This window comes from Brassica napus, chromosome A8 (genome assembly GCF_020379485.1).
Source record: "Brassica napus cultivar Da-Ae chromosome A8, Da-Ae, whole genome shotgun sequence".
NCBI lineage: Eukaryota > Viridiplantae > Streptophyta > Magnoliopsida > Brassicales > Brassicaceae > Brassica > Brassica napus.
In genome coordinates, this window is record NC_063441.1 from 16,577,277 (window position 1) to 16,599,010 (window position 21,734).

The window sequence follows — 21,734 nt, forward strand, 5'->3', positions numbered from 1 at the left end:
CGTCTTCTAATCCTGGGACGAATTATTCAACCACTAACCATTTAGAATTAGGTGAATGCCATTTTGTCGCGCTGGAATTAAATCGCATATCTTTGCCAAAAATGCGAAGTCATTTGAGAGCATTTATTATAAACTCTATTGATTTTCTTGTGAATAAATTTAAATATATAGGATTATGAAAAATACAAGTTTACAAAAAATATTAACCATTATTTGAGTCTTTTAAATAAGATACTATCTTCTTTTTATCTTTTTACTTTTGATACTTTTAATTATATAATCTAAAATTTTAATTTAGAGGTTATATTGATGCAGATATCTATTGAGTATAAGTTTTTAAACAATTTTTTAAAAAAAGTTTTCATAATACAACACTAATATAAGTAAAACTAAAATTAAATTTAATAAATCGTAGCAAATAAGCACTCTTTCGAACTTTTAAAAACATATCACCCTCTTTTCTTTCACTTTTTATTTGTTTTATTATAATAGTGAAAAGAATTTGGTTGAAGTACCAAGGTATTTCAAAGAGTATTAGAGTATTTCCATTGGATTCTAGCCAAAACGTTTTTAAAATATATTTATATATATTTGTGTATGTATTTTTAAAAAAAAATGGCTAGAATCCCAAATATATATATATATATATATATATGTATTTTTTAAAAAAAATTGGCTAGAATCCCAATTGAAAGTGCTCTTACTCTCTAGTTAAATGTAAAATTAGAAAAACAAGAACATGATTTCGTCAAAAAAAAAAGAAAGAGACACGATTGATGAAAATCAATTCTTGGAAATATCCTCAACAAAAACATGACAAACTCTATGAAACATGTCGGCTTTTTAATAGTTTAAAAATCAGAAAAGTAAAATATAACTATATAAATAATTGTTAATATTTTATTATTTATTGAGAAATTCATGCATGTGCAGCCGTTGATATGTCATATGCTCACCTTTTCTCTTTGCTTGCAGATCCTCCTTCAACCCCAAAACTCATTCCTCTTATATATAGATCCTCCTTCAACCCCAATACTCATTCCTCTTATTTATAGATTACCATATCATTAGAAAGGCGACATCACCAGAAAAAAATAACGTGGCAAAGATGTTTTACTATGTGATTCTCCCTTTAGCTCTTCTTGTCATTGCTTACAAATTCATCTTCAGCTATAGAACACAGCGTTTCAACCTCCCTCCCTCTCCGCCTCACTCTCTCCCCATTATCGGCCACCACCGCCTCATTAAACCTCCCGTCCACCGTCTCTTCCATGGACTCGCCAAAACACACGGCCCAATATTCTACCTCCGACTAGGTACCCGCCGTGCGGTTGTCATCTCTTCCTCCGCACTCGCAAGAGAATGTTTCACGGGTCATAACGACGTGGTTGTATCAAACCGCCCTCGTTTCCTAACTTCCAAATACATCGCTTACAACTACACAACCATTGCGACCACACCTTACGGTGACCACTGGCGTAACCTCCGCAAAATATGCTCCCTCGAAATCGTCTCCTCAAAACGTCTCGCAAACTTTCTCCACATCCGCAAAGAGGAAATCCACCGCATGCTCATGAGACTCTCACGTGACGCACTCATCAGCAAAGAGGTCGAGCTCGAGTCCTTGTTTTACGATCTAACGTTCAACAACATCGTTAGGATGGTTACGGGGAAGATCTATTACGGAGAAGATGCTAGTGACAAAGCAGAAGCAGATACGTTCAAGAAACTCATTGCTTATATTACTAGTACTAGTGGCGCGAGGCACCCCGGTGAATACTTGCCATTCTTGAAAATATTTGGAAGGAGTTTTGAGAAGAAAGTGAAAGCTGTAGGAGAAGCCATGGATGCGATCTTGCAGCGTCTGCTTGATGAGTGTAGAGGAAATAAAGACGGTAACACAATGGTTAATCACTTGCTCTCATTGCAACAACAAGACCCAGAGTATTACAGTGAAGTCATCATCAAAGGCCTAATGCTGGTAACAACCAAACACAGTCATTTTGTCACAACGACAACATTAACACACACACACACACACATATATATATATATATATGCACACATATAACGACGCATCATATTATTACTTTTAACAAAAAAAAATATTTTTTATATATATTAGAAAACGAGGAATTTATAAATAAATGAAACTAAAAATGGGATTGGCTTTTTTTTTTGTTAAAAAAATAGCCACTGAACTAAATAATATATTAATATACTGACTAATTATTACGATTTATTTATTTTATTATGTATATATATTTTTTTTTATTTTTTTTCATGAGCACTAGTATATATATTACGACATTAATATACAACAAAAGAGCTAATAATTGTCTGCAAAACAGGGTATCATGTTTGCCGCATCAGAAACATCGGCAGTGACAATAGAGTGGGCGATGGCGAGTTTGTTGAATCATCCAGAGTTGTTGGAAAAGTTGAAACTAGAGATTGACGAGAAAATCGGACAAGACCGCTTGATCGAGGAAACAGACATTCCAAACCTGCCTTACCTCCAAAACGTTGTGTCGGAGACACTCAGGCTATATCCAGCAGCGCCGCTTCTTGTGCCAAGATTAACAGTAGAGGACATCAAGATCGGAGGCTACGATGTGCCTCGTGAGACGATGGTCATGGTGAACGCGTGGAGTATACACAGGGATCCAGAACTGTGGACTGAACCAGAGAGGTTTAATCCAGATAGGTTTAACGGTGGAGGAGAAGGAGAAAAGGACGATGTCCGTATGCTGGTAACCTTTGGAAGTGGACGGAGAATGTGTCCAGGCGCAGGATTAGCGAACAAGATTGTCACGTTGGCGTTAGGATCTTTGATTCAATGCTTTGATTGGGGAAGAGTCAATGGGAAAAAGATTGATATGACCGAGGGTCCAGAGATGGCAATGCGTAAGGTGGTGCCGTTACGAGCCATGTGTCAGCTTCGACCCGTTATGAATAAGCTTCTTACCGAGTCAAAAGTTTAGTTCTGCTTCAGTGTGTTTCTATTGAAAAAAACTATTATGCGAATAAATTGTGTAGTTACACACTTCGTTGCTTCTCTGTAACGAAAACTATATGTGTAATGCGAATAAATTGAAAACCCTAGCATTTTTTCCTTTTATCCTGTCTCATTTCACACACATATATTACCATGTTTTTAGATTGGTTTTTGAGCTTATTTCGAACAAACTAAGGGGGTGTTATTCAATCACTGGTTTGAAATCAGTTATTAATGTTTTATAATCTATCAAATTTTAAAGTTTTAAGTTGATAGATTCTAAAATCTCTGCAGTAGACCTCAGATTTTGAATTCATTCATTTGTTCATAAGAATTCATAAGAGATGATTTGAAATCAATTTAAAATACAAAAAACTATAAATCCTTGAAAGTTGAATAACACTAGATTTTAAAAGTTAGATTTAAATCATTCATTGAATAACACTAGATTTTAAAATAGAATTTAGAATCATCATTTGAATAACAATGGATTGTGTTAAGATTTAAACTCTATTAAAATACATAATTGAATAACACCACCTAAAAATGAATGTGACCATACAAGAAACAAAGATTCAACATAAACCGGTAAAAGAGTGAACTTTTTTCTTAGTATATATGTATGTATGTTAAGAAGATATGTTATTTATTTTCAAGTTATATATATATATAGATATATTTTTGACAAAAGATTAAATAAAAGAACTACATTCTATTAATTCAACGTGTGATCTGCAAATTATGTAAAATTGAGATACAGCGAAAACTCAAGGTGCAAAGTAATTCTAAAAACTCGTTAGTCTTTTATTAGAAATCATTTACACAATTTATTACAGATTTGTTTGATCCAAATTATACAACTCGACACCGATCGATTTCTAACACACTCAACGTGCTTGACTCAACACTTGTTGATCAAGTCTACCAATTCACTCAGTTATGAAACCCCAAAAAATTTTGTGTTTAACTCGCATCTTGACGTTTTCTTTTTATTCTCCGAAGCATGTATCACACATTACATTCCATGTGTAACACATATAAACGAACCAAAAATCCACCACTGCAGCAACTTACCAAGCTCCAAAGTTTTTGATCTTACAAATTATAGCTTATATGTCGGTTTGGTACTAAGCGATATAATCCAATGTATTATTCTTTTTTTTTGCTAACTAATCCAAAAATTATTCGAAAAGATATAGTATAAAGTTATCTGTAATATAGTTTTGCATGGTTTTGGCTCTTTTCCTAAGTGATGAATGATTAATAATGACTACTGCGGCGCCTGGCAAATTACTATTTTAATTACCTTGCAATATCTTGTTATAAAAAAATCATATAATAGATTCGAAATCTATGGTTTATATTTAAAATTTAAGTACTGGTGCACACATGTTCTGGTCAGGTGTGGATAAGGATTTTGAGTATTTTTAGAATTTTATCGAATCCGTTGGACAAGAAGAATCAGATATAAATTCGTTCAAAAGTACGATATATAACTCGACATTGTATGAACTCAGCCCTTTTTCAAAAGAAAAAAAAAAACCTTGTATGGTAATTAAGAAAACAACCCAAAAAAGCCAAAATAATTGGATATAGGCACATTGTGGGTTAGTGGTAAAGAGACGGATTTATGACATCAACAACATTTTAGGTCTGATTCACCTATCTCGTTTAGCTAAGTCACATTACTAGTATACATCCACATAAATATTAATTCTTTTTTTTGACTCATTTAAATATCCAAAAAAAAATTATAGATTGCATTTTTCTTTATGGATTAGTTGGACTCTTCCATAGCTATAGAGTACCTCATGTCAATTAAAAAACATAAGCAGAATAATTATTTTTTGTAGATGAGTTTTGACTTTTACCTTTTGTCTGACGAGTAATATTTTCCTAATCAAACATGAAATAATTCATCTACCAATTGATACTTACCCAATTTCTCTTCAGATTTTTTCCACTTACCTAATTCACTCTAAATTTATTAACATGACGGTGTTATTATTTACAAAATCGCAATTTTCGTTGTCAACTTGTGCATGGACTGATCTACATGTGCATAAGAGTCAGTGAGTGCCATTGTTTCCTTGATAAAAAATATAGTATTCGATCTATTAGACTATCAGGAATGTATCGACGTAAATGTGCATGTGAGTGCTATTGTTTCCTTGTTAAAATGTTTTGTTGTTTCCCGGTCCCAACTTTAGATCTGATAAAATAAAAATCGCAAACTTGTTTATCAATTTTCTCTCCTTTTATTACACCAAATTTTTTCTCTCCTTTTATTACACCAAATTTTTTCTCTCCTTTTAACAATTTAATACACCTTGTTAGAGCCTCATTATCGAAAAAAATTGTAAGGGGTTCTAAAAGAAAAAAATTATCATTATTTTAATTATATGATTATATGTTTATTTTTTGAATATGTTTAAAAATTAACAGATTGACATCTGTGTTTTTAATATATCACAGGTTCTTAAAATTTTAGTTTTTAGAATTTTAGACTTTTTCATGTATTTATGATTTTATCTTTTCTTTTAATTCTAAGAACTTCTACTACAACTTTTTGTTGGAGATGCTCTTTTAACTTATTATACATAAAAGAATTAACAACAGCTCAATCGCATCAAGCGTGTGAAGACTGAAGTCCGATAGCTACATGCCGGGACCTAGAACGTTCCCTATATAGTATTTTCAAACAAATTATTCAAATTTTCCATCTCAATCTCTCATTATACACACATAAAATCCAGTATTCATATACCTTTTCAAAAAATAGTCCCGCTAATTTGGTGCTAAATCCCATTAATTTGTTGACGAAAAATTCATTTTGATGTTATAGCACGTTAATTTTGGGGTTTTTGCCAAAACTAACCCACAACTTGATTTTAATCCCAAACCTATACCCAAACTTGAATCAAATGCAAAACTAACCTAAAAGCCTAGTGAAATTACAGCTCAGCCCCTTGTGACCAAACAAAAAAACAGAAGCCATTTTTACGAATATAGCCCCAGTAAATCGTCTGAGTCGTCTGAATTGTTGGAAGTCGTCTAGACGACTGAAGTTTCAGTCGTCTGGTACCAGCTTATTTTAAAAATAATTTATAAATCTTGTAAAAAATATTTTGATGCGTGAAAAATAAAAATCAAGTAATTATAAACAGTTTTAAGTGATATAAATTAAGATATGATAAAATTGATTTGTTTTGAAGATAGATGAGTGGAAGTAGTGAATCATGAAATACTTTGGTTTAAGAGTTTGGCAAACATATGTTGTAGTATTGTATGGATTGTTAGGGTTAGATTTTGGAAAACTAAAATGTTTTTTTCAGAAATTAGTTTTCACTTATATGTGTTTATTTCTGTGTATAGTAAACACTTTTCAAGTTTGATTTGGTTTTATGAAGTGTTTAATTAGATAATTAAGTTTAGGGGTTATGTTTAGGGTGTGGACGACTTATATTTCAGTCGTCTGTTGAATAATTTACCCGGACGACGTATATTTCAGTCGTCCAGACGACTTACTTGTAAGTCGTCCAGACGATTTACTTGTAAGTCGTCTGGAAAGTCTTCTATTTTAGTTTCCCACTAAAAATATTTAATTTCCCGCTAAAAATATTAAACTCTTCTGGACGACTTACATGTAAGTCGTCTGTTTTAATTTCTTCACCAGACGACTGAAATGTAAGTCGTCCAGGAAGTCGTCTGAGTCAAAAATATTTAACCTAATTAGATTTTTTGCCTCCCTATATAAAGAAAAATTTACACATTCTCTCTCCTCCTCTCAAATGGCTGCAACAAAAATGTAATGTTCATCATTCTAAAACTCTCCAACCTCTCTCTAATCTCTTTGACTTGAAAACACCAAACTTTATATGAATTTTTCAGTTTTGTCTCATGTATTTCTTACTAATCTATCTCTTTTACAGGTTTTTAATCAAGTGGTACTCATCTTCCACTAATTTAGAGGTAGATCTATTAATTTTAGATATGTATTTTTGTGTGTTCTATAAATGTAGATTTATCTAATCTTCCACTCATTTTTTCTATTTTTAAGTCATTTGAACGTTTTTGGATATGCAGGTTTTTCAGATCTGGATTTGATGTGCAGGTTTTTCAGATCTGGAAGACTTCTGGGACGACTTACGTGTTAGTCGTCTGGAAGTCGTCTGGAAGTCGTCTGGAAGTCGTCTGGAAGTCGTCTGGACTTCTTGGAAGTCGTCTGGACTTCCAGGAAGTCGTCTGGACTTCCAGGAAGTCGTCTGGACTTCCAGGAAGTCGTCTAGACTTCCAGGAAGTCGTCTAGACTTCCAGGAAGTCGTCTGGACTTCTAGGAAGTCGTCTGGATTTTTCTGAGCGTTTTGGTAAGTTCTTATGTCTGATTTTTCTTCATTTGGTAACTTCTTGTTGTATAAAGTTCTTACTTTTTTCCCAAACTAAAACTCTCCAAACCCACTTTAATCTCTTTGACTTGAAAACACCAAACTTTATATGAATTTTTCAATTTTGTCTCATGTCTTTGTTACTAATCTATTTTTTTTTGCAGGTTTTTAATTAGATGGTACTCATCTTCCACTAATTTAAAGGTAGATCTATTATTTTTAGATATGTATTTTTGTGTGTTCTATAAAGGTAGATTTATCTAATCTTCCATTCATTTTTTCTGTTTTTAAGCCATTTGAACGTTTTTGAATATGCAGGTTTTTCAGATCTGGATTTAATATGCAGGTTTTTCAGATCTGGAAGACTTTTGGGACGACTTACTTGTTAGTCGTCTGGAAGTCGTCTGGAAGTCGTCTGGACTTCCTAAAAGTCGTCTGGACTTCCTGTAAAGTCATCTGGAAGTCGTCTGGAAGTCGTCTGGACTTCCTGTAAAGTCGTCTGGACTTCCTGTAAAGTCGTCTGGAAGTCGTCTGGACTTCCTGTAAAGTCGTCTGGACTTCCTGTAAAGTCGTCTGGACTTCCTGTAAAGTCGTCTGGAAGTCGTCTGGACTTCCTAAAAGTCGTCTGAACTTCCTGGAAGTCGTCTGGACTTCTTAGAAGTCATCTGGACTTCTTAAAAGTTGTCTGGTCTTGTCTACTCATCTACTCAAGTTGTCTGGTCTTGTCTACTCATCTACTCAAGTTGTGAATTGCATGTATACTCTTTTAGTTGTGAATTTTTTGTAAAATCAGTAATAATATTTTCCAAGATGTATTAAATGTGCTAACAATGTGTTTACACATTTACAAATCAATGAAATAATAGACTTCAGTAGCCTTTTTCTTATCTTTGGATCTCTCATATGCAATAATAAACTCCAATGGCCTTTTTCTCATCATAATAAACAAGAATGTTGGTAAGAGATGGAAACAAACAATAGTAACTAGTCAAAGCATATCATATTTTTTATAAGTTTGCATTGAAAAACTTAGTCAAATTTAGTAAAACTAAGGGAGAGAACATATTTTGTAAATATGAGTTTTACATATCTTGAAGTTACTTATCATTCTTAAAAATACAAGTTATTCAAAAACTAACGTAGAAGACTTAAAAACTAGTGGAGAAGACGCGGACGACTTCAATCTAAGTTGTCTAGACGACTAAACTATATGTCGTCTGGTCAACGCAGAGGTTATTTTTGCAATTGACTTTGAAATCTGTTATTTCGGACGACTGAAAGTTAAGTCGTCTACTATTGTTTGGTTAAAAAAAAAACTCCAAAAAAGCTAGACGACTTACATTTCAGTCGTCAGAGGTTAGTTTTGCATTTGACTGGATTATTTCAGAAGTTTGACTTTTTGGACGACTTACATTTCAGTCGTCTAGTGAAAATTAAAATAATAATATTTTTTTAAAAGTAGACGACTTAAAGTTAAGTCGTCGTAGGTTAGTTTTGCAATTGAAAAAAAAAACTTCAAGATTTAATTATATACAGACGACTTATAATTCAGTCGTCCACGAGACGACTGAAATGTAAGTCGTCTAGGATTTACGAGGTTTGACCAGAATCTCGGAAAAAAGTCCTGGACGACTTACAATTAAGTCGTCTGGTGGACGACTGAATTATAAGTCGTCTGTGTATAATTAAATCTTGAAGTTTTTTTTTTCAATTGCAAAACTAACCTATGACGACTTAACTTTAAGTCGTCTACTTTTAAAAAAATATTATTATTTTAATTTTCGCCAGACGACTGAAATGTAAGTCGTCTGGGGAAGTCAAACTTCTGAAATTATCCAGTCAAATGCAAAACTAACCTATGACGACTGAAATGTAAGTCGTCTAGGTTCTTTGGAATTTTTTTTGAATCCAAACAATAGTAGACGACTTAACTTTCAGTCGTCTCAGGTTACAGATTTCAAAGTCAATTGTAAAAATAACCTCTGCGTTGACCAGACGACTTCCAGGTAAGTCGTCTACAGCCAGACGACTGAAAGGTAAGTCGTCTACAGCCAGACGACTTCCCAAGTAAGTCGTCTGACGAACAGATCTGGAAAAAAACTCGATGTCATACCTTAAATTGGTGAGATAAGTTCCTTAGCATACATAAGGCTTCTCCAAGCACACAGAATCACAAACGAAAGTCACCCACCCATAATTGTTAGCTTCTATGACTCTATGAACCATAAAAAATTTAGAATCAAAATCTTGGGTTTTTTTAGCTCATTGTGGAGAGAAATTGAGAGATATGTTGTGTTTAGTTCACAAGAATGGAAAAAGAAGAAGGGTAAATCGATTTTGGGAGCATTAAGAGCTTCAAATTGGTTGTTCATGGTGGTTGTGGTATTGATGACAATGGCAATCTTGTAATTACTTGAAGATGATGAGGGTGAGAGAGTAAAAATGTCATTTTCGAAAAAAAAAAGAAAAAAAAAATTGATGGCATTTTCGTAAATTATATGAACTTGTGGGGTGAATAGGGCAAAACCAATTTTCAAAAAAAAAGGAGGTTAGTTTTGTGTTTGACTTTAAGTTGTAGGTCAATTTTGCAAAAATCCCGTTAATTTTTATGACAAGAAAAAGTACACTCGACTGAGTTTCTCGAATTCCGTGAAGCTTCGTTTTTAGGAACACATGATTTACGTGTGGTTAGGTTAATACTACAAAACAAAAACGATTAAAAGATGGTCCCAAAAAATATTTAAATTATATAGGCTTGATGGAGCAATAATGGGGTTAAGTGATAGTAGGAAATTAGGAATATTATGCAATTGTGTTTTTTAAAGAAATTTCGTTATTAACCCTGTTAATTGTTATTCGACTGATATCAAATTTGGCCCCATGATGTGTATGTGTTTTTTTTGTTATACCATAAGAGTCCTGAAGTTCTAAAAGTACAACAAATTTGTTAGGTTCTCAAAACCTTCCCTAAACCTCAGTTTTGTGGTACTTTTTATTGAAAAAAATTCATAGTAGACATACTTTGAGAAATACGATTTAAATCAACGTCGACGAGAATGAGCTGAACGAGGTTTGGAGGTAGCCATGCGTTAGTGCCGTTAAGCGCCTTGTATAGTCTTCGGCCCCATTATGAATATGGTCACGACCGGTTTTTCTACTTTCTAATGCATGCTGCATCCTGCATGCAACGAAGATTAGCCAATAAATTCAGAACGTGTTGGCCCGTACAATAAGAAGTTCGGTTTGTCGAATAAATTTATAAGTTTCTAATATATAAAATGATGTATTCTCCAAAAAAAATTAATAACGTATGAATGGAGAGTTTGGGTGGTGTTTGGTGGAGACGGAAGAGGGAGTTCAAGCGGCATGTACATGGTGGAATTAGACCAGAGTTTCAAATCCTAGGGCGATTGGACTAATGGAGTAGGCTTTAGGCCTATCGAGCTGGAAGAACAAGCCCAACAATAATGTGAAATAAGATACATAGATAACTAGATTGAAGAAGTTAATTAATCAATAAATGGTTTTTACTTTTTACCCAAAGAAAAAAGGGTAAACGTGGTTGTTGTGTTAGTAACATACTTGTTGGCGACAGTTTTTATTGTAAATATGGTTGAAACTTTTTCCTTGGATAAAAATATTGAGACTAAACAACTTCATATGTGGAAATATTGTAGCCTAATAGTTAAGATCAAACTATAAAATTTCTTACACATTATACATTATATGAGGTCAAGGTTTTAATTACTAAAAAAATGATTTATTAAACAATTATACAAACTACATAATAAAGTTCTACAACGAATTATTCAATCAGACGTGAATTTTCATAGGAGGGCTAGTCGGTTGTCGAATTATCTATTTAGTCTTTTTCATCATTCATCTCTTTCTCTTATGGACTTTCTTTAATCCGAACTAGGCTAAACTATTCTTCTCATAATTTATTTCATCTTTTTCTTTCTTTTTTTCGGTCTAAATCTTTTTCTTTCTTATATTTGCTAATCAACTCTTTTCCTATTTGTTTATGAGTATAACTCTTCCATCAAACTACTTTTGGTCGAACTGAATTTGACTCCCAAAAATAAGAGTATAAAATATTCATTTCTTTATTTTTTTGATAAAAAAAAACATTCATTTCTTTGTAAACCAGGATTAGGTTAATTAATCGGAAAATAAGTCAATCCAGATTTTGGGATGTCGTCATACTCCCACACCCATATCCTTTTTGTTTAAAGGAGATTTTTTAATGTGAATGCAATTAACAAGATTTCTTTCTAAAAGATGCAGTTTCAACTTAAACAGAAAGATAATATTCGGACACAAATTAGGAAAATATCTTGTATAAAAAGATAACAAAATTGTATAATGTAAATTCTATATTTGTAATACAAATTTTAGCAAAAAAAAATATATTTGTAATACAAAGAAACATTAATTGTCCAAAGAGAGAAAGATATATCCGAAGATAAAGCCAATGACGTTGGAGTGAAGTGGACCCCACTCGTGATTTTTGTAAGATTAAAAAGCAAAGAAGTCTCTCTCCCCCTCACAAGTAAACATTTCAACCACCGTCTATGGGATCTCCGTCGCTTCTCCGTCGCGTTTCCCACCGCCGGAATTGAATTCTTCCTCACTGCTTCTCCTTTCACACCAGCCGGTAACATCGAGCTACTCCGATCGGTAATTCTCCTTCTACTTTTTAAGGGTTTTGGATTCGAAATTTATGTCTCGTCGACGATAAAGCCTCGAGCTTTCGTTAGGGTTTCGTCTCAATTTGTGTAATTAATCGTACCCACGATGTCAATTGTCCGTTCCGATTGAAAATTTGTGAAATTGGTGATTTCGGATTTTTTAGGGTTTTGTTTTGGGTATGGAGATGAAGGAATCGAATGGTGTTTCAGTCAAGGAGGAGATGGAGGCGTTGCCGAAAGATGTTGAAGAGAAGTCTATGCGGTGCACTAGTAACTTCGAGGATCATAGTTTCGATAATGTAGAGGATCAGAGTGAAGATCATCGTGATGGTGAGATCAAGGAGGGGGAGGAGGAAGAGGTTGATGTTGTGGAATGGTCGGGTGTAAATGATAACAACAGGGTTGGTGTCTCGGAGTTTGATGATGGGAATGGGACTGATGAGTACTCAAGCTCGTTTAGTGGAACGGTTTCTGATCATGAGAGTGATGATAAGACAGGGTTTAATGATCAAGAAGCTGATTCCATGATGTGTACTGATACTTCTATGCCATTCTATGCGAGGTAAGCTTCTCCTCTTTAGTAGATCATCATGGATATGGTAGCTTTGATTACGTTTAATTGAAGCAGTAAAGACTGAGATTGATGAGCTACTTTACTGCTTCGTCTCTGATGTTATCTCCTTTTAAGGAACTCAAGATAAGGTTTGCTTGTGATTGTTTATTTTGTTCCTTTTTTGTGGCAGAAAGAAGAAGCTGACTGATCATTGGAGGAAGTTCATACAGCCTATAATGTGGCGGTGCAAATGGGTTGAACTCAAAATCAGACAACTTCAGAACCAAGCACAGATATACGACAAAGAAGTCAAAGAATCTTCCCAAGCCAAGCAACTGGAGTTAGAAAATCTCAAATCAGAAGAAGTTGGAGTAAAAGCATTGCCTCCTCTTCCATGTCATACTCAGAAAACCCAACTCAAGAAGAGGCACAAGAGGAAGCGAGTTGAAGAAGCGCCTGATGCTCCATCAAACCATAACCTCTTCTCTTATCATGGTATGGTACAAGCTTTTGGTTACTTGTTTCATCTGCCATTACTACTCTAATAACCTCCTTTTAATACTGTTTCTGTTCTCTTTATAGCATACCGGAAGTCTTATGCTGATACTGCTCTCAATGATAACTCCCGCAAGCTAGGTCTGGTGTTCTAAATCTCATATTTATCAAATAGAAAAGCTTTGATCTTTAATCCTTTGGTCATGTCATCAGATAAGAAGAGTAAGAGCTCTAAGGAGGATGCAGTGTTCTCTGAAGAGACACCACCTCTCGAGTTTAGGGAAGGTGATGCATTCCTGGAACAGATACTTCTCAAGATCGAAGCAGCAAAGCTAGAAGTGCGTAACTTGAAGAACCGAGTAGACAAAGTGATGACTGAGAATCCAAGTAGATTCTCTTTGGATGACACTGTGGTTATGCTTGGATCAGCTGCTGATGTAGTCACCGCCTCGGAGCAGCAAAATCCTGAACCGGTTATCAAAGACGAAGATGAGAACCCGGTCGTTTCTGAAGCAGAAGAAGAGCCAGCTAAGTCTGCTTCGGTTTCATCTCATCACGACAAGGTAGCTGAAGATGACGACGGGAACACAGATATTTTATTGTCTGAAATGATTGCTTCGAGGAAAAGAGAAGGGAAAGCTGTTGTTCCAGACAAGAAAGTGGAGAAGACAGAACAAGCTGCTGTTGAGGAAGAAGGTCCATCAAGACCTGTAAGTTTCTGACTGGAACTTTTAAAAAGAACTCACTATATGTTTTGGTCTCATGTGTCTTATTTAAATTCAATGCAGGTCAGGAAAAGAACACCGCGAAATCTTGACATAGAGGTAAAGGAAGGGCCTAACCCAAAGAAACGTAGAGTTTCAAGAGAGAAGCCAAAGCCTAATGTTACTATGTCTTCTAGGCTTAAGCTTCCCAACAGGAAGAGAAAGGGAGGGAAAAGAAGGGCAGGGGGAGGCTCTTCTGGGTTAAGAAGAAGATCCTAAACAAAGCTTCAAGAAACAAGTTAGAAGTGTGTCTTCACTTCAGGCATCCTTAAGCTTTTAAAGTACAGATATATATGTACAATTGCTGTGTGTGTTGATTCATCTGTGTTAAAAGTTCAACACCAAAACTATTTAAACTAATGATGTTGTTTATGTATGTATGACTATAACTAAATCAACTTTGAAGCTTTGCTTCTACCTTTGAAAATTTCCGTGAGTGTATGTATATACATTCTGCAAGCATCTTAATGTTTTTCTATCATTGTTTCAAATATTGTAGGTGTTGACTCAATGTCTACAAAGATGTGTAAAATAGCAATATGGGATCGTCTTGTTGATAGTTTGTTTGGTGGAATGTTTGTAGAGTGAACTCATTATTTATCACCATATACATCATCTAGGTCGGTGATACCCCTACACCAAATATACCATCTTTAATATCTTCTAGTAAACAAAAGGAAAGCTATTATAATAAGTCTCGTATAATAAAATCGTAAATTGTTAGGGCATTACGTACTGTTTAGAGTTTTCCAACTAAATTCTTTCACAGCATATATGTAACTAGAATCATGTAAATTTTTTCATCCCAATGACCTTAGAACATTAGTGGTATTATCCTCACAAGAGTATCTAACCATAATTAAATCAATATAATATCATTTTGTTCTTGAATTGGAACATAAATAAAAATTGAATAATGACATAAAATCATGTGGAAGAAGAATTTCAACAGAATTGTCAAGAGTTTAAGAAATATCTCTGACTCTCTCTCTCTCATTTTCTATTTTTTATATAAAAAATTATTGATGAGAAACTTAAAAGTACGGTCCATTATGATGCTCTTATGTTAAAGAATTGCAAAATCGTTTCCTAGAAAGACCCATGAATACAAGTTAGTCTTTAGAACAAAAAAGTATGTACAAGACCTTCGTTTAGGTATATACAAGACTTTCTAAAGGTTAACAAATACAAAAATAGGAACTCAATGCTAATCCCTAGTAATCATGTTCTCATCGTCTCTAGTAATTTAAAATTACTAATTTTACACCTGATCAAACTCCTACCAAATCTAGTTACTGTTCATACACATGGAATAGCACTACACTTGAAATAATTCACTAGTGGACCGTCGATTACGAAGATCAGTATTACATGGACATTATATGAGAACAGCGATAGTGAGGTCGAGCAAAGCTGGACACAAAAGACAAAAGACTTTTCGTTAAACAAAGATAAGAACAACAACAACGAGCAAATATAATCCAAGAACTAAACGACACCGAGACAATATATTCTCAATAGACAGACATATCACATCAGATATTAATTTTCCATTAATTAATTTAAAATCACTTCCCCACCAATCAGACAGCGATGTCATTACGAATGTGACGGAGGAGCACAGGAATAACAGAGTCCGGCGAGCTAAGCTGAGGGAGATGACCATCTGAAGGTATAACCTCAACAACAGATTCACATCCAAGATTGGTGTGAAGATACTCAGAGACTGCGACTGGTACGGCTAAGTCCTTGACGCTTTGGAGGATGTGACAAGGGACAGCTACAAAAGGTAAGATCTGTCTCATGTCGCTTTGGAAAATGGTCTGAGCCACAGATAGAGCTATGTCTGGACGCATGTTGAAGAGTGTTCTGCTGAATTCTTGAACCGCGACTGAGTCCATGTCGCCGCCGACCGCGAGTGGTGCGAAACCTAAACACCACGCTTTGTAGTTGCTTCCCATTGCTTCGAAGAGTTGGTTTAAGTCGTCTTGCTCGAATCCACCTTGGTAATCAACATCGTTCACGTACCTAAAAACATGTAAAAAATCTTTTTTTTTTAAATGTAAAATTTTAATTTTTTTAAGTTAAAAAATAATCTTAATTTTGAGAAATATGATGATTCAGAATGTACATATAAATATATGATAATTAAGACAAGAGAAGGAACAGATATGTTCATACAATTTACAAAATTCAATTTTTAATTTTGACGATAAATCTTTAAATAAAATAATTTATTTAGAAATATGATAATTCAGACAAGAGAAGGAACGCCTATGTTCATACAATTTACACTATAAAAAAACAATTTTGAGGACAAATATTTAAATTAAATACTTTATTTTAGAAATATGATAATTCAGACAAGAGAAGGAACATATATGTTCATACAAATTACAAAACTTCAATTTTTAATTTTAAGGGTAAATCTTCGAATTGAATACTTTATTTTTTAGAAATATGATAATTTAGACAAGAGAAGGAAAATATATGTACTTTGGTCGGAAACTGAGACATAAGAAGCAAAATAACTCGAAACAGAGATGAAGAATCTGTAATAATTATACCTTGGGGAAGCAGAGATCATGACGATTTTGGAGAAGAGATCAGGTCGGTTAAGAGAAGCCAAGAGACTAACCATGGCAGAAACAGAGTGACCAACAAAGATACAAGACTCAATGTGAAGATCTTCCAAGATTGCGATCAAATCAAAGGAGTAACCTTGGAGAGTTGAGTAACGATCGAAGTCAAAGTAGTCTGGGTTAGTCGTACCGGCTCCCATGTTGTCGTAGAGAACGATGCGGTAATCTTCGAGCAGATGTGGGACCAGGTGTTTCCATACTGACTGGTCCGTGCCGAACCCGTGACCTAATACGATCGTTGCTTGAGTTCCTGTGCCAATCACCTTCACGTTGTGAGCTTCCTCGACTACACCCATCTTTCTCTCTCTAGATACAGAGAACTTCTCTTGTTTCCTTCTATTAAAGATGCCTCTCTCTGGTAAGTGGTGGCTATCTTATTTTCTAATTTAAGAAGAAAAAGATAATACAAGCTAGTTGTAACGGCCAAAAAGTTTACATGTAAAAATTTAATTTCGGTAATTTAATTTTTTTTTAAAGCTAGTAAAAAACGTATAATTCTTCAACAACATTTGTTGTATAGTCAAATCTTAACTTGGCATGTATTGATGCTGCAATAAATGTAACCTATAGAAACCACATTTTTTTTTAATTTTCTGCTCAGCTAACTTAACATATACTTAACTTTTTTTTGTCAAACAACATATACTTATTAGATACAAAGATCTTTGCTTTTGAGTTTTGACCAAAAAAGAAGATATTTGTTTTATATGTTTGCGAAGTACCAAATCAATTGGTTAAAAAGAAGTACAAGTATCAACTCAATTTCATAAAGACATTGATCTTTTTTTTTTCAATACGTGATAAATATCAGTCCCGAATAATCCAAAATGACGGTTTTAGATACGTGTGGACACGAATGTGAAAAGAAAAAGCAATGTTCCCATGTAAATTTGTGTTATGTTGAAACAATACTATTTCAAAATAAAATAAACTCATACGGAGTAACTATAACAATTAAGGAAACAGATGGATGCAGTATTTCTTATATTCTTATAGTAAAATGACCATTTAAAACGATAAAAAAAATTGGATTATTTATATTACTAAATAATAATTAGGTTAATTAAGAACCAAAAAAAAAGCATGGTTCTTGTAAGCTGGGAAGGTAACGGTGAGAATGCGGCCACGTATCACATCCACTGCCTTATCATTTAAGTGTCGATATCCGTGAGGGACCAGGCCCATTATTAATGTAAGGCCCATTTAATTTAATTTTGCTCATCCCATTAAAGACGTGGCCGTTTTTACCGTTGACCGAGCAAGCGTGAGAACACGATGACGTGGCGGGAAAGCTACATCCCACGTGTCCCCAGCGTGTCAATTATCGTTCCGACCTGAGTAGTGTGTCCTGTCCAAATGAGAACGAGATGTCGATTCTCGCCGGTCTGATACGACGGCGTTTTGGCGCATCGATCCCGGTTCACTTGAATTGCGGCCGCGAACCGTCGCGATTTCTCTTGAACCCGAGTCAAGGAAGAACTCGGCTTCTCAGCGGCGAGGCTGAGTCGAATCGGGCCGAGTTCCCGGTGGAGAACGCCTACGATATCTTGAGCGTCTCCGAATCCAGCTCGATCGCAGAGATCAAGGCGTCGTTTCGAAGACTCGCCAAGGAGACTCATCCAGACCTGATCGGTGCGAAGAAGGATTCATCTACTTCGCTTCGTTTCGTTCAGATTCTCGCTGCTTATGAGGTACATGGAAGCTTCGGTAGTGAAGTGTCTAATGAATGATATGGTTGTAAAGGTTCAGGCTTTAGAGATGTAGTTAGCTTGAGTGAAGGGTCTGAACTCTGAACTGATGAGTGATAGGCTTTTGTGATAGTTATAGCTTGAGTGAAGTGTCTGCTGAATGACATGTTTGCAAAGGTTCAGGCTTTAGAGATAGTTAGCTTGAGTGATATGATTGTAAAGGTTGAGTGAAGTGTCTGTTGAATGATATGATTGTAAAGGTTCATGCTTTTGTGATAATTAAAGGCTTATAGCTTTAGTGAATGATATGTTTGTAAGGGTTCAGACTTGTGTGATACCTATAGCTTGAGTGAAGAAGAGTCTGATGAATGATACTCCTTCTGTTTCACAAAGATTGTCATTTTGACACTTTTTTTATCACACAAAGAATAATGTCATTTAGAATTCTAATGCAATTTATACTTACTTATAGCTTAATATTAATTATAAAATGCATGGATGTTATAAGTAATTTTTTTTATCTCAAATACTATTTGGTTAAATAGGTGTAAATAATAAAATCATTAAATGCATTTCATCATCTTAATTTGTGTGAAAAGGAGTGAAGGGTCTAATGAATGATATGATTGTAAAGGTTCAGGCTTTTGTGAAGGGTCTGACGAATAAATATGATTCATGATGATGATGATGCAGATTCTTTCAGATTGTGAAAAGAGAGCACACTACGATAGGTATCTCCTCTCCAGGAGAATGGTAGTGACGAAAAAATCTAGACAAGGGTACATGATTTACAGGTATAAAGCGGGGTTGACATTGAGCGAGGAGATGGAAGTGGTTGAGTGGCTAAAGTGGTACAGAGAAGCAATACATGACATAGTAATGGAGAAGAGAGTTGCAAGCGGTGGTACAGGGTACTTAGATGAACTTGAAGAAGATTTCTACTCAGCTATTCGAGCTGCGTACTTTGGACCTGACGTAGAGTCTGTGGAGCTTCTTCCTGATTGTTTCGAAGCCGAGGAAAGGTCTGTGTACGACACGAGAGAGGTCTTGCACTTGGTGTCGGGACGGGATCTTTTCGGTATGGTCTGCTTGGTGGATAGCTTCCTTGAGCTGTCTTCTGCCTGCTCCAAGAAACTGGCTTTGTCGTCTTCGTTTATGGATTCAGGGAACCATGACATGATATCTCATATACAATCCTCCAGAAAGCAAAACGATGTTTCGGATGCGTATAAAGATATTCAGCTGCATGTATCGGGAAGAGTTGTTGCTACAGCTATTAGAGTTCCTCCAAAACAAAATGAAGGGGATCATGATCAGATACACGTTTTCCTCAATTCAGAAGAAGGATCTAGTCATGGCAATGAATCTTCTCCGGGGAATGAAAGTGGAGGAGGCAAGCTTCTTGTTGGAACTATAAGTGGTCTTGGGACAAGTCCAGATGAAGGCTCATGCTATGTCTATGATGGGAATGGTGTCAAGACTCATGTGATAATGAAACATAGAACATTTCTGGTTTGTCACTCATATCATCTAGTGCATATTACTTTTTGAGGGCATTGTTGTGATTAGCCATGTATGTGTCTTTGAATCTGTTATTAACATTCTGCAGGTGAGACATTTGCACTGGTACAAGATTGGGGAGAAGGTTTCTATTTGCGAGTGTAGGTGCAGTAGAGCAAAACTACCACCAAGCAAGTATGTCAAATAGCTTTTTATGTAATGATCTAGTGTTCTTGCTATTGACATGAAATTGTGTGAATGTGGAAACAGGTTTTGGTTGTTTGAGCCTCGTTGTGGGTTGCATGATGTTGGAGGTTGGTATGTTGAAACTTATGGAAAAGATAAAAAGGGCAGAACAGTCCTGGCGCAAAGATTCTGGGATGGACTTGAAGTGGGCACTACACTAGATGGGTAAGGCCAATAATATACAGTTCAAGTGTTTGTATGGTAAAAGTAGTCTCTGACTTATTCATTGAGTTTTGCCTTCTTCAGGAGACTGCACCCTGGTATCTACCTGCTTACACTAGCCTATCGGACTCTTGATCTTGAAGATGAAAGGAGAAGGAAACGGTCTATAGTGGAGATCATCGGGGCAAGGTTATCTAAAACGTTGGATTGGTGTAAGAAAATGGTTATGAGAAGGTCCGAGTGAAGATCCAAAAATGATTTGATTCACCTGAATACAAAAGCCCATGGCGAACTAAAGCTGCTCCAAAGGCTGGTTGGGGACTACTACATGGCGCAATCCTAAGCCTAACTTAACCGGAAGATAACATTGTGGGAGGTCTCTCTCCTGCCAAAAGAACAACTGAGCCGTCTTTTCAGTTTACACCAATGTTGCAGTGTTTTCCTGATCATGGCTAGATTGGGTGGAACAAGAAGCAACAAGTGGAGTACATGCTTTTAAACCGGAGAATCATTTGTACTAAGAAGAACTTGGATTTGATAGTGTGTTATGTTTCCAAAATGACTCATTAGTCTTGTACAAAACTTTAAATCTGGTAAAGCTAGTAGATTCTTAAGTTTATTTTTTTTTTCTTTTTTTTGTCAACCTAAGTTTAGCTTTGTTAGTAACATGAAATAGGCTTACTTGCTAGATAATCAAGATTAATGTTAATTAGTAACATGAAATAAGCTTGCTCCAATTGGTGACATCTATATTACATGGGAAATTGCCATTTGTTCACCTTCGTTTCACACCGTATATATAGGGTGATTTATATAGTTAATTAAACACATTATACTTAATAACTAGGATAAGGAGAATTTATATGAAAATTATTTTAAAAATATATGAAAAAAGAAAATTTATATTTTTTAATATTTTTGGCCCTTGAACAATTTTTTTAATTTTTTTTTGTTAATTATATAATTTCTTTACTGATGAGCTGATTTTGTTTTTTTAAAAATATTTTATGTCAAAAAATCATTTATCGCATAAGAACCTAACTTTTAGGTCAAAGAATCTCAGACCTACTATTTAGTTATATATATATGAACATAAACACTTATTAAAATAAAATTATTTATTCATATGATTTTATAATCATTGTATCTTATTATAGAAAACAATTTAAACTTTGATCACAAAAGTTTATGTGATACTTTAACAGTTTTAATAATTTATACTCGTTTTAAAAATTCAAAATACATCATATATAAAAAAATCTAAATTTTTATTATATGATTAATGTAATTGTGTAATTTATTTTAATAATAAATAATTAAACAAAAATGATATAGTAGAAAATATATAGATTGTTAGAAAATCTTTGTTATTTAAAATTATTAATTCCCTTATATATCTTATTCATATTAGGTAATTCCGTAGGTTTTTTTAAGGAAAGAATATATAATAATTTCAATTTGATAAATGAATGGTCCATAATGGACATATTATATAATATAACATTCTCTAACAATTTAATTTTGGACTCACAAAATTTTTAATTGATTTCCAAGCCGCCACATAAGTAAAATAGACATTCTAATTACGTGACAACTCATCAGAACATTTT

General features: G+C 34.5%; 4 protein-coding genes across 4 annotated transcripts; 3 read left to right on the forward strand and 1 right to left on the reverse strand.

The window, feature by feature from the left end:
- The first annotated feature begins 968 nt into the window (after positions 1-968).
- On the forward strand, positions 969-3,121 carry LOC106361410 (cytochrome P450 81F4-like). Its single transcript, XM_013801145.3, has 2 exons — positions 969-1,981; positions 2,352-3,121. Exons 1-2 carry the CDS (start codon positions 1,109-1,111, stop codon positions 2,982-2,984), a joined length of 1,506 nt encoding a protein of 501 aa, XP_013656599.2. The 5' UTR covers positions 969-1,108; the 3' UTR covers positions 2,985-3,121.
- An 8,695-nt stretch (positions 3,122-11,816) lies between these two features.
- Positions 11,817-14,348, forward strand: BNAA08G15670D. Its single transcript, XM_013801143.3, has 6 exons — positions 11,817-12,063; positions 12,239-12,636; positions 12,818-13,122; positions 13,210-13,263; positions 13,336-13,832; positions 13,911-14,348. The coding sequence occupies exons 2-6, from the start codon at positions 12,254-12,256 to the stop codon at positions 14,103-14,105; spliced, it is 1,434 nt and encodes a 477-aa protein (XP_013656597.1). The 5' UTR covers positions 11,817-12,063; positions 12,239-12,253; the 3' UTR covers positions 14,106-14,348.
- Positions 14,349-15,199: 851 nt separating this feature from the next.
- Positions 15,200-17,230, reverse strand: LOC106361408 (probable esterase KAI2). The gene is made up of 2 exons (XM_013801142.2): positions 16,454-17,230; positions 15,200-15,914 (listed from the first exon to the last, which is right to left on the reverse strand). The coding sequence occupies exons 1-2, from the start codon at positions 16,822-16,824 to the stop codon at positions 15,470-15,472; spliced, it is 816 nt and encodes a 271-aa protein (XP_013656596.2). The 5' UTR covers positions 16,825-17,230; the 3' UTR covers positions 15,200-15,469.
- Positions 17,231-17,838: 608 nt separating this feature from the next.
- Positions 17,839-20,743, forward strand: LOC106361407. Its single transcript, XM_013801141.3, has 5 exons — positions 17,839-18,219; positions 18,910-19,728; positions 19,826-19,911; positions 19,987-20,127; positions 20,209-20,743. The coding sequence occupies exons 1-5, from the start codon at positions 17,896-17,898 to the stop codon at positions 20,366-20,368; spliced, it is 1,530 nt and encodes a 509-aa protein (XP_013656595.1). The 5' UTR covers positions 17,839-17,895; the 3' UTR covers positions 20,369-20,743.
- Positions 20,744-21,734: the final 991 nt, after the last annotated feature.

Bases quoted from the DNA above. Each gene is read 5' to 3' on its own strand.
- LOC106361410 (XM_013801145.3), top strand. From the start codon at position 1,109: ATGTTTTACTATGTGATTCTCCCTTTAGCTCTTCTTGTCATTGCTTAC. The intron at 1,982-2,351 runs GTAACAACCAAA...TCTGCAAAACAG, and splicing joins TCATCAAAGGCCTAATGCTG to GGTATCATGTTTGCCGCATC.
- BNAA08G15670D (XM_013801143.3), top strand. From the start codon at position 12,254: ATGGAGATGAAGGAATCGAATGGTGTTTCAGTCAAGGAGGAGATGGAG. The intron at 12,637-12,817 runs GTAAGCTTCTCC...TTTTTGTGGCAG, and splicing joins TCTATGCCATTCTATGCGAG to AAAGAAGAAGCTGACTGATC. The intron at 13,264-13,335 runs GTCTGGTGTTCT...TCATGTCATCAG, and splicing joins TGATAACTCCCGCAAGCTAG to ATAAGAAGAGTAAGAGCTCT.
- LOC106361408 (XM_013801142.2), bottom strand. From the start codon at position 16,824: ATGGGTGTAGTCGAGGAAGCTCACAACGTGAAGGTGATTGGCACAGGA. The intron at 15,915-16,453 runs GTATAATTATTA...ACATGTTTTTAG, and splicing joins ATGATCTCTGCTTCCCCAAG to GTACGTGAACGATGTTGATT.
- LOC106361407 (XM_013801141.3), top strand. From the start codon at position 17,896: ATGTCGATTCTCGCCGGTCTGATACGACGGCGTTTTGGCGCATCGATC. The intron at 18,220-18,909 runs GTACATGGAAGC...ATGATGATGCAG, and splicing joins AGATTCTCGCTGCTTATGAG to ATTCTTTCAGATTGTGAAAA. The intron at 20,128-20,208 runs GTAAGGCCAATA...TGCCTTCTTCAG, and splicing joins GTGGGCACTACACTAGATGG to GAGACTGCACCCTGGTATCT.